Source organism: Oncorhynchus masou, chromosome 21, assembly GCF_036934945.1.
Source record: "Oncorhynchus masou masou isolate Uvic2021 chromosome 21, UVic_Omas_1.1, whole genome shotgun sequence".
NCBI lineage: Eukaryota > Metazoa > Chordata > Actinopteri > Salmoniformes > Salmonidae > Oncorhynchus > Oncorhynchus masou.
In genome coordinates, this window is record NC_088232.1 from 46,624,142 (window position 1) to 46,636,349 (window position 12,208).

At 42.1% G+C, this 12,208-nt stretch overlaps 1 protein-coding gene across 3 annotated transcripts; it reads right to left on the reverse strand.

Moving 5' to 3' along the window:
* Positions 1-3,293: 3,293 nt before the first annotated feature.
* LOC135508418 (heterogeneous nuclear ribonucleoprotein Q) lies at positions 3,294-11,460 on the reverse strand. Of its 3 annotated transcripts, none has more exons than XM_064928579.1 (12): positions 11,312-11,460; positions 9,687-9,846; positions 8,827-8,945; positions 8,291-8,398; positions 8,051-8,164; positions 7,632-7,808; positions 7,393-7,528; positions 6,405-6,610; positions 6,046-6,195; positions 5,822-5,943; positions 5,270-5,634; positions 3,294-4,599 (listed from the first exon to the last, which is right to left on the reverse strand). In XM_064928579.1, exons 2-12 carry the CDS (start codon positions 9,832-9,834, stop codon positions 4,574-4,576), a joined length of 1,671 nt encoding a protein of 556 aa, XP_064784651.1. In that variant the 5' UTR covers positions 9,835-9,846; positions 11,312-11,460; the 3' UTR covers positions 3,294-4,573. The 3 variants fall into 3 exon arrangements, with proteins under 3 accessions (XP_064784651.1, XP_064784652.1, XP_064784653.1); XM_064928580.1 differs by having other exon boundaries at positions 5,297-5,634; positions 11,312-11,459; XM_064928581.1 differs by lacking the exon at positions 9,687-9,846.
* Between the last annotated feature and the right edge of the window lie 748 nt (positions 11,461-12,208).

The following is a 12,208-nucleotide window of genomic DNA, read 5'->3' on the forward strand; positions in this document are numbered from 1 at the left end:
ACAAAAGGGCTTTATTACTGACATAAATAGTCCTGTTTCATCATCTGTCCGGGTGGTTGGTCTCAGACGATCCCACAGGTGAAGAAGCTGGATGTGGAGGTCCTGGGCTGATATGGTCTGCGGTTGTGAGGCCTGTTGGACGTATCACCAAATTCTCTAAAACAACATGGCTTATGGTAGAGAAATTAACAAATTCTCTGGCAACAGCTCTAGTGGACATTCTTGCAGTCAGCATGCCAATTACATGCTCCCTCAAAACTTTAGACATCTGTGGCATTGTGTTGTGTGACAAAACTGCACATTTTAGAATGGCATTTTATTGTTCCCAGCACAAGGTACACCTGTGTAATGCTTATGATGTTTAATCAGATTCTTGATATGCCACACCTGTCAGGTGGATGGTTTATTTTAGCAAAGAAGAATTGCTTACGAGTAGGGATGGAAACAAATGTGTGCACAACATTTTAGAGAAATAAGCTTTTTGTGCATATGGAATATTTCTGAGATCGTTTATTTCAACACATGAAACATGGGACCAACACTTTACATGTTGCGTTTATGTTTTTGTTCAGTATACAATTACGTAGATATTACAAAGAGGAAAAAATGCTCAACCTCCAGATGAGTACGAGGTGGGAGTTTAAGTACTATTCTTACAAGCTGTTTGGCTGTTAGCTTATTCTTTAGATGTTTGGGGCTGCTGTTGAACCATGATGTGCAGGCATAATCAAAGTGACACTGGACTAGTGCACTTGCCAGAGTCTTTAGGGTGTCTAAGTTCCCATCCAATTGACGACAGATTTCCATGTGAATATTCTGAAACGATATGCCATTTCAGTTTCTTTTCGAAAAATTTGGCACCGGACATGACAGGGAAGATTTTAATTTTCCAGACATTTAAGAAATTTGACAGACATCCATATGCATTCAGAGTCAACCTGGCACAGCCAGTACCATCAATAAACGCAGGATGTTGGCCAAACTTAAAAACAACCTATAACAACTTACAAAAATACTCACTGTTCCTTGTGTTTCAGGCTACTTTTCTAATGACCTATAGGCTTTAGGTGTCCACTGTATGATTATCACTAACTGGCTCGTAGTCCGTAACAAAAAGGGAGACAATGCAGAGATCAAGGAATAACAAAAATATATTAAAAAATATATATAGAAAGCAGGAGCTATAGGACAACACAAAATAAACAGTGGTCAGTCACGTGACTCTTCTAAGGCGGTGTCACAGTTGTGTATTGATTAGATCGGAGCGGGGCACAGATAACGCGATCACAGGAAAAATACTGACAGATTTCTTTGTAACATCGTTATCCGGTGCAGCGACGAGGTCGCCACCGCTCATGGAACGCTTCACTGCGCACGCAGAGAACACCTGTGGGAAAATGCGCGCGGTCATCCATTCAAACTACCGCTAAGCAGAAACCACTAGAGGTGGAGACAATAGGCCAAACACGCTCACCGGCCAAGTTATTCCCCGAATCAGTCTCAGCAGAGAAGGGTAACACAGACTAACACAAACGACTCAGAATCACCTGTGTCCCTCATGATCGTCACGAAAGGTAAACGATCTGAGTCAATTGGGACTTTCACTGCTGGCGAAACGCAGTGATAGAGGAGTGAACAGATGTGGGACCGGCGCTGCTAATGCTGTAGGCTTGGTTTAACTTTAGCTCTAGTACTGAATTTACCCCTAGCCCTAAGAACAGGACATTCATTTTTTTCCAATGACCTGAACAATGACAGGAGTGACACTTGACTTAAGTAAGCTTTACCACAGGAGCCAGGCTCAACCCTAGATGAATGAAGCTCTGCCCGTAAACCAGAGGGTCTCAGTGGGCCAGGCCAAAATCTCTGATCGTCCCCACTCCCTCCAAATGCGGGGCTCTGCAAAGCCACTTGTGTGTCAAAACATACTCATCCGCCAAAACCGCAGCTTCGGAGACAGTCTACATTTTTCGATCTTTAATGTACGTGGCTATACGATCAGGGATTGTGTCCTTAAATTGCTCTAGCATAATCAGATCACACAGCCCCTGGAAAGTCGTAACCGCAGAGGCGGAACCCCACATTTGAACTGAAGATAACTCTTGCGCAAATTCAACATGTCTGTTTATCAGCCTTTTTTATAGTTCTAAATCGTTGAGGTAAGTCTCAGGAAGCAATTCATAAATCTGTAACAGCCATTTTAACCTTATCATAGCTGACACTGTCAGAGATCAAGTAATAACAAAAATATATTTATTAACTAAAGTAAACTATATACAATTAACAATGGTGAGTGGTTGCATGCATAGACAGTGCCAAAACAAACAAACCACAAAATTACACAAACAAATATACGTCTGCATGGAATCTCCTCAAAGAATGGGGGAAAGGTGTATTTATCCCCGAGACACGCCCGGGCCCAAGTGTGTCCCATTTCGCTGACAACCCTCCCGGCTCCGCCCACCGACATCCTATGTCAAGTCTGAGTCTTCCTCACCTCAAGTTCAACTGTCAGTCAGTTGGAGAGCCACTGCCTTCCTATCATAGGCCTGCAGTAACTAAAGCTTCATAATAGCCACACCATACCAAACGTTTCTAAAATGTATTATGGTAATATCAAAAGTCAAGCTATTGTTTATAGGGAAAGTATGTGCAGAAGAGAGAATTTAAACCAGAGAAGAAAAAAACCACTACCCTCCCCTGTGCCGCCCCCCCAAAAAAGAAAAGAAAACTCACCCCTATTTTGGAACACCCATGTCCATTACATTTCGAGCTGTCCCTTAGCGGAAGACTTGCTTATGTAAACAATGGCTTCCCCATGCATTCACGGTCTTTGTATTTATGAATATCAATCATACACCCAACATGTGTTTTCGTCATCAAAATAACGAGAGTCGGTCTTCGCCATGTTTGTCACCTCCGGTTCCTTATGGGATCACGCAACATTGTTGGCCGTTATTTTTATAGCCTATATGTAGACATCACCTTCTATCATAACGATGAAGATACACAATATTCTAAAAGCAAAGCATATATTAATCTCTACAACGCTCATTTCATGTTGCAGCAGGCTGACGACAAACCGATGTGTCACTGCCAAGTACTGATCAACGTAATGATTCAATTGAAATCACAGGACAGTACACATGTGCCTCTGGTTGAAGAATCCCTGCGTGAGAAAGCAGTGCTTCCTGTGTTGTGTGAATCAGAAAGGATATGTTACAATTCTATGCTATAATCAGTGCATAACTGAGATGGTTCAACAGAAAGTCATACAGAGAGTAAGACACAAATAGAAATCAAAAACTTTATTACAAAAATAAGTTACACTCACCTCCATTTTACAGTATAAAACAATTTATTTGCAGGAATGCAAAAAACGTTGTTGGCCACCAACAATGGTTTAAAACTGCTAACATCTTTTCAAAAGGTGGTTGTAATGATTTTATTGAGGGAGTTAACTGTGTACAAAACCGGATGAATAGTTCGGTATCCTTTTTGCTATACATGGAATACAAATCATAGCTGCAGTATCCCTTTGACCACAATGACAACGATCCCCCACCCCCCTGAAACAGCTACAGGCACACGGGCAATTCATTTCAATCAAGTGGCTTAACTAAATAGTAGCTGGCTTAGAGTTAGAGGGGGACTGTTCAAGATTTCACATGATTGGGACATTTCTTTTAAACTAAATGGGGGGGGGGGGGGGGTGTAACTGACTGAACATAATTATGTTCTATTCTTTTTTTTTTAATCCATTGGAGTGGCAAAGGGACACTGCAGGGCTTTTTCAAAGGCAGTTGATGCCTTCGTTGATGTTCAAGCCTTTACAAAAGTAACATTTTCCAAACTATACAACCAGTAACTACAATAATCTGAATAAGCAAGGCAGCTAATTCAGTTGAAAATAGGATAAAAGCAGGGCTTGTTCAGGCTCATCATATGCAATTATTTTGCACGGCCAGTTTGACTGTTTGCAGTGTCAGAACTGCAACAAAATTACTATATTACATTAAGTACTTTCGGTTGTTCTGCTGCTCTTGTGCATATTTTGTAGGAAACAAGCCCTGCTTTCATCAATATAGTTTCCCTATTTACAGTACAGGCAGGGTAGTTTAATCCTCTGTACTGAGGTAGTTAACCAACCCTTTAAAAGACAAGTTCTGAAAAGAACCACTTTCCTGGAATGCCTGACATCCATGCCTGGTGGTCACACCCAAAACCTGCAGATGTTCTCTTCAAACATCCAAATCAAACGATTAAGATTAACATGGATATTCCGACAATAAAAATTCCGATTAGCACAAAAATATACAATAGCATCAAGCTCCTTTGAGCCACTTCAAACTAAAACTTAAAAAGTGCAAATTCTTCAATAATTATCTAAAATGGCATTGGGGGAGGGTGTGTGTGTGTGTATCTAAATAATCTGGTGATTGTTTAGGTGGCAGTTTGGGGGAGATGCTTCTGTAAGGCTGGAATATTGGACCATTTCGCTGACTTATCCATCCGTATCCGTTGCCGCTTCTGGTGTAACCCAACATAGTAGGTCAGTCTTCATAGTGACAGGTCAGGATCGGCCTCGAGCCCTTTTCCCTGTTGGCCAAGCAACAGATACAGAATATAAACATCACTAATGACATTCAGTCATTTAACATTATATAAAACTAGTTCAGGGTAATCCTAATATGCGGATTTAAATATATGCTAATCTAAATATGCAGAGGAACAGACCTTTCAGAGTTGGTGCTCTGAAAGGTGACATCAGTCAAGGCAGTTGTCTTCAAATGTTGAGAATAAGCATACTTGCCCATCAATGGACACAAATCTGAGGAAGTCTTCTAGTCATGTATATAATAACCTAAAATGTCCAAAGTGTCCAATCAGATCTTAGCGGTAAACTATCAGCGTAACAAGAGTTACTCCAGGATAGAATATAAGTATTTCATCATCTGGACATAAAGTTAAAGACATTTGCATACATAACATTTTTCCCAATTTAATGTCAGGGACATCTAGCCCAGCTTTCAAAAGTAAAAATGGGTCCATCTGTATGACTGATTCCCTACTTTCTAGGCTTCTCACACACCTTGGGCCAATTTATGCCAAATAAGGAAGACAAATGCAGGCAAAAAAATAATATTTGTATAAAAAGGTAATTCAAGTTAAGGGGGAAAAAGTCCTGTCCAAATAGTATGTTTGCATTTAACATATAGCGGATGGCAAAGATTTGCTTTGACTATTAACACAGCTAGTCCCCATTTACCCAGTGACCCTTTGGTCCCCTGCACACCTCTGCTTGATCCAGGGCCACTTCCTCCTCGCTGGGAGAAACCCCCTAGTCTGCCCCTGGGCGTGACGGCTCCACGGCCCCGGGAGGATAGGGCACCACCACCACGGGCTCCGCCTCGGGATCGTCCTCGGCCAGGAGATTGGAAGTCCTCATAGCCATAGTAGGGGTCTTCATAGCCGCCCCGGTAGTTGTGGTAGTCGTAGCCATAGTAATCGTAGTAATCGTCATAGCCGTAGTAGTCAGGGGGGTAGGAATAGCCACCACGGCCGCCGCCTCGTCCTCTGCCTCTTGTGGGAGGTGGCATCTGGGGCGGGCCGTAGAAATAGTAATCGTCATACCTGTGAAGAATGGGTAGGCGAGAGGATATGCACCTGTTTAGTAACCATACAGGACACGAGAATTTTATGTTTTTCATGTTTTAAACTTCTCTGTTCAGTCACTCAAGAGAACTCAATGATGAAAGGGGGCCCAACAATGTAACTATAATGAAGGTCTCGAATAACTGCAAATCAATGGTTTGCTTACATTTGTGTTTTAGCCGCTTGCCTCTGGGCTTTGCGTTCTTTCCTCTTCTGATCAGGTGGCTTGGCGAAGACTATTTCAATGTGCTCTCCCTCCAGGTCTTTCCCATTCAGGTCGGCCAAGGCCTGTCAAGATGCAAGTTTAATAACTATTCAAAAACAAAATGCAATTTTTACCACAATTTCGTGATACTCTCATTAGAGAAATATAAAGACTCCAGCCTGTACCTTGACTGCTCCGTCTCTCTCCTCAAAGTGGATAAAGGCATAGTCTTTCAGCTTCTTCACCCGCTCCAACTTGCCAAACTGACTGAAGGCCTTTTCAAGTATTTCCTCCGTTACAGTACTCGCAAGGTTCCGGACAAACAGCACTTTCACCTGGGAGGGGAAAAGTAGTGGTGGGTTATCAATCCCGTAAATCCGTTTCTGGCTCTCAGACACAGGTGGTTACCTCTATTCTTACTCCTTGGTCAACAGCCTCCAACACAAAACAGTGTTTGTCTACAAGTTTATGGATAGACAGAACAAAGATCAAATCACAATTTATCCACAAGCAAAATGAACCATGTTATCTTTGCCCCCCATACCTTGGCCATGACTTCAGGATCAGGGTCTTCTATGGGGTCGGCCCACTCCACAGTCACCACATTCCCCCACACCTTGACCTTGCCACTCATCAGCCTGCGGCGGGCCTGAGCTGCAGTTTTGTGGTCTTCGTATTCCAAGAAGCAAAAGCCTCTGTTCTTTTTCTTGTCATCTGGCTGATGGTACAGTATGACATCGTTAAGACCCTCTGTTGAAAGAGGGGCAGAAGGGGAAAGGCATAAAGGGTATCCTAGCTGAACAGTGACCAGTGCACCAGACAGCTCGCTCTAGCTCCTCCATATGCAATGCCAAGTCAAAATATTGAACTCTGAGTACCTTACTGAAAAGCATACAAAAGTTGGCACCAGAAGAGAATATTTCACATTCAAGACTTTATGCAATCAAATAATGTTCCCTTCAGTTTACTCAAAACATTTAGTGTCTCCTTTATTTGACACAGCTGTTCTCTTTGGACATTAGTCCCGAGAGACTGTTGATTTGTGCCCAGTTAAGTGTCCAGTCAGATCTTAGCGGTAAACTATCAGCGTAAACAGATTTACTCCAGGGTAGAATATATGCATTTCATCATTTGGACACAGAACCATCACATTGGGAATGAACTATTACATTACAAAATATAGCCCTCACATTACTCAGAATAAACACAATATAACACACTACTGCAGGCCTGCCAATCCTTGTCCTGGAGGGCCCAAGCACTGTTTTTCATCCTCTTCTAATCAGGGACAGATTCAGACCTGGGACACCAGGTGAGTGCAATTAACTGCCAGGTAGAAACAAAAAACAAAGGTGTTTTGGTCCTCCAGGACCAGGATTGGGCAGCCCTGCTCTAGTGCTTTATCATTCAGTGATAGTAAGGCAACGTCTACAGACAGTTGTCAAAGTTACTGCTAAGCCAAGGAAACAATCACTTTTGCCAAGACAACATGACTGGCCTTTCAAAATGTCCAGAGGATCATTCAACCTTACCTGTGACTTTAGAAAACTCTTCCACAATCTGATCTTTTGTTTTACTCTTGGGGATGGAACCAACAAACAGCCTATTATTGGCCACAGAGATGCACACGCCAATATGTTTGCCGGGTCGAATTTCATTGTTGTTACACTGTGGGGAGAGGATAAGAGAGTTCATGACATGGTTGGGTGGGCTTAAATGATCCATTCCTACTGTTCTGTCAGGAGAGAAGTTTACCACAAGTGTTTCATACCAGCTTGACAGCCTCCTGTGCCGCCTCTTTAGTGCAGAAAGTGACAAAGGCGTAACCTCTGTTGAGGCCACTGAGTGGATCCATCATCAGACGCAGGTCCCAAATGGGCCCAGCTTTCTCAAACAGAGGTACCAGCTCATCCTCAAATAGATCTCTGGGGATCTTGCCAACAAAAATCTGAGATGATAGCAAAATGGAGGTTATCTTGGTGTGAAAGAAACATTGTTAAAATAAATCTCCAAAATACAGAATTAATGTGTCCAGTCAGATCTTAGCGGTAAACCATCAATGCAACTGAAGTCACTCCAGGAAAAAGTACATGATTTCATCATTTGGACACAGAATGCAGAAACACCATCCACACCGAGGAAAACTATTACACACTAATCGAACACTATTTAAATATTGTAGAGACATACCTCTGTACCGATCGTGGGCTGTGTCCCTGAGTGATCCGACTCCGGGGGAGGGCCTCCATACTTCCGCTGACCCGTTGTCACATCAAGTGTGTAGCCAGTTCTCTCCAGCAGGGCCTGTTCATTTAAATAACATAATTCAGGTCAAACACCCTCCAGAGAACAACTGCACGTCATAAAATAATGATACCTTTATAAAATCTCTATGATCGCTTATTTCAAGAATATTTGTTAAAACCATACTTTGATTTTGGCCTCATCTGGTCCTTTGCTGGAGTCTGAGACTTTGGTCCCCTGTTTCTCCCTCTGTCTGTATGTCTTCATAACTCCACACAGAAAGGCACTTTTGTTCTGTTGAGTAAAAAAATAACAAATTTAACAAAATATAAAAATAATAATCAATACATATACAGCAGTGTTTCCCAACCCTGGTCCTCAAGTACCCACAAAAGTACATATTTTCATTGTAGCCTGGACAAACACCTCATTTAGCTCATTCAGGGCTTTATGATTAGTTGAGAAGTTGAATCAGGTGTGCTACTTCAGGGTTACAATACAAATGTGTACTGTTGGGGGTACTCAAGGACCAGGGTTGGGAAACACTGCTTTAGATGGTGAAATGGTAGCATTTAATTTAAAGACGCACAGTGCAGTCTAATCATTTACATTTGAGTCATTTAGCAGACGCTCTTAACCAGAGCGACAGTAGTGAGCATACATTTTCATACTAATTATGCAGCTGACCCAACTTCTACTACGCCGTCCCCCTCCAAACATACCTGGACATGTGAGAGGTCGCTGTCCTTGAACTGCAACAGAACTTGCAGAGCACCTTCTTCGTTGAACTCTTTCAGAGCCTCGATCGCTCTATCATCTAAGTCACTGTGAGATACTAAACCTGAGGAGACACCAGAAAACATCCATTACTAGCAGGAACAGAACTACGGGATATCTCCTCAAAACGGATCTAGCCGCAATGCATGTTTGGAGGTATCAAAGTTCTTATTTTTGTGGCTATAGCTGCGTTGGGGGATATCTGAAATTTTTAATAATGCAGTCATACTTCAGATAACATCGTCAGATTTTTTTGGGACAAAGTGCATTGAGTAACAGCACCTTCAACCCTTGCAGAACTAATCACAACAGATGTGATGTAACAGTCCTCTGCACTGTGCGTTCCTAATGAGTGTGTCGACATTCTGCTCTTGGAAGACCCATCACCTGTCCCAGCCACCGACAGCTTCTGCCATTGTTCTTGCATGCGCCCATCTGGCTGAATTCTCTGCCTGAGACTGTACAGAGAGACCTCCGCCGAACTGTGGCCTAACTCGCCGCTCATCTGTGCTGATACACTTGAATTCTTAAACACAACACTGGCCGTGTCGCCAGTGATCTCTGCCCAGATGTACCTCTAAGACAACGGAAATGTAGACATGACATTTATTTCACACCGATATTGGTGGTGTCCAAATTCTCTTTTTTCATAACACTGCAGTACCCATTTTGGTAGGAAACCACAAAAAGTTGCTTGAGGATCCCAATTCCCACATTCAAAATGTAATGTAATACATGACAGCACATGCAATAGCAACATTTTTAATTATGTATACAAATATGCTGGGTATTCAGTGTGCCTTACCTGCTATGTAAATTTCATCTAGTTTTTCAGCAACTTTCTGTGGTAAACCAGCTTCTAATAAAGTCTGGAAGTGTTCAGAATGGGTAACTGCAGCAGTGGTATCCATTGGTTCTTCTGGACCATTTCCATTAATATGTTCTGTGGCCATGTCTCCAGAAATCTGTGCAAATGCAATGAGCCAAATTAATGCTGGGTCAAGTGCAAGGCTGTTGAGAGCTTTTGGGGGATGTCATGTTCAACAGGCACACATGGGTCCATGTGGTCCCTTACAGTGGAATCAGGTCACATTTTAATTACAATATTTGATTTTGCATGTCTGTCAAATTTGATAATGCTGACACTTATGAATACCAATGATTTTTTTTAAAGTTTAACTGCATACGTTAATTTCATTTCCATTTGTGAGGACAGTTAGCTAGGCTACATGGTAAAATGTGTGTACACGCAATTACATATTTCCCGCCTTTGGAATATGTTTGAAGAACACATTTGCAGAACACGCTAACTAACATTTACAAGGGCTTGGCCTGATTGCTAAATGATAAATTAGTCTACTGATTACTGACTTTAGCACTAACTAATGTTATAGTTGATACACGTGTTCCTTCGGTAGTGTAACTACCACCAGTTTCCGGTAGCTAGCAAACCGGTCAACAAGCATGTGTACAGGACTATACTACGTGGTCGACTAACTATTAACAATGGTTATAACAAATGTTTGATACGTTGTCTCAAGCCACTGTATTAACTGGTAAGCAAACTCAGCGAGCATAAATGTAAGTCAAATTGAACTCCGGTTATTTCAGTTCATGCCAAGTCTTCATTGCAGCCAATATCTAACTAATCCATTTAGCTGGGTTGCTAAGTAGTTATATCAACTAAAAACGCGTAGTTAGCATTGTGGCCTAACGTTAGCCAACGTCAACTAGCTAGCTGCGTTATCCAAAAACTGTCTATAGCCCAACAACTTAACGTTAGCTAGCTAACCAACGTTAGCTAAATAATAGCATGCGGTACTAACTAGCTAATGATTGTCCTCACGCTGTCAAGACGCAATAACAAACCTTACTAGCTAAGCATGCCAGTTTGCTACGTTGGCGGGATGAAATGAAATGTTTTATTAGCCAACATCGGTTAGCTGAAGAACTAGCTCGCGAGTTGCATTAAAACTATGGCAGAAGGCAATAATCTTGAAGTTTGCACGCTCACGCGTTGCTGATAGCTCCTTGGCAGGCTGGGTTAGCCACGGGCTGGGCTAGCCCGTGACAATGAACATGTGTCATTTCTGATCTGTCAGAATTAGCTCACTTGGCTAAATTAGCTATCTAGCAACATTAAAAACATGATAGCTCATATGTAACTTGCTGGTTGACATAATTTGGCTCGAATGTCATAGGTTGATGTTACCAGCATATTTGGTTTAACAGAGGCCTTCTTGTAGTATGCTAGCTAGCTTCGTGGTTTGTCAACGTGCCGCCACATAGGGAGAGTCCATTTTCAAAAAGCCGGTCTGTAGAACCCGTCCCAACCACCAGTTTCCACATTGTTTGAAACACCACAAGCTCACAGACTTTAGCTATACATTGTACTATGATCACGTGACCAGTTAGTAGTATTCATCATACCTGCCGATGGATCACCAACTTCTATGGTGTTGATTGTTTCGGAAGGAAAATGTGAGAATTAAAAGAGGAAAAAGTGTAAAAACTCCCGGCACTGGTCCGGCTCCACTCATTCACTCTTGAGGATGTAAAATGGCTGCCACGTTCACGCGGTTTCTACTAGTTACCACAGCCACAAAGTAAAAAAATATATATTTTAAAATGGCTTTCGTAAACATTAATTAAAACGAAAAACAGATTTTGGGGTTTAATTTAAGTTTAGGGTTAGACATCCGGTTAGCACTGTGGTTAGGTTTAGGTTCAAAAAACATGTTAAGAAGATTAATTATAGAACAAGGCGTGGTTTATGACTTTGTGGCAGTTGTAACTAGCGAAGACCCGTTCACGCCGCGAGTTTCTCATCGATGGGGTTTCTTAGACACCCATGCACGGGCTTGCCTAGTAGAGTGGCAGATGATCAAGGTTTTGTATGGAAGGCCATTTCCGCCACGATTTTTTTAAAACGTCGATAGCTACTGTCTAAACATTGACATACTAACTAAAAATGTCGAGATAGCTTCTTCATGTGTAGTATTATGTGGCGATTTCCATCTATCCATGCTGCAGAGATCAACACAGCAGCGCTGTCGGCAGACGAGCCGGCATATGCCCCAACACTTGAACATTCAGTTTAATACAAAATATTGACACGCGTTGATTAAAGGGACAAACGACTATTGAGACTGATTTGTCACATGATTTGCCAACTCGTGCACAATTAATCTGTGATTCAATTAATTAGCCTACGGAGAACAATCAAAGCTGCAGGTAGGCAAGAAAAGCCTTTTCGCTCCGATTGCCTCTGCCCACCGTAAACAAAGCGTTAACATCAAATCAAATGTATTTATATAGCCCTTCTTA

Bases quoted from the DNA above. Each gene is read 5' to 3' on its own strand.
- LOC135508418 (XM_064928579.1), bottom strand. From the start codon at position 9,834: ATGGCCACAGAACATATTAATGGAAATGGTCCAGAAGAACCAATGGAT. The intron at 8,165-8,290 runs GTATGGTTTTAA...TTAAATGAACAG, and splicing joins CAGATGAGGCCAAAATCAAA to GCCCTGCTGGAGAGAACTGG. The intron at 5,635-5,821 runs GTAAGCAAACCA...CATTCTTCACAG, and splicing joins CAAGCGGCTAAAACACAAAT to GTATGACGATTACTATTTCT.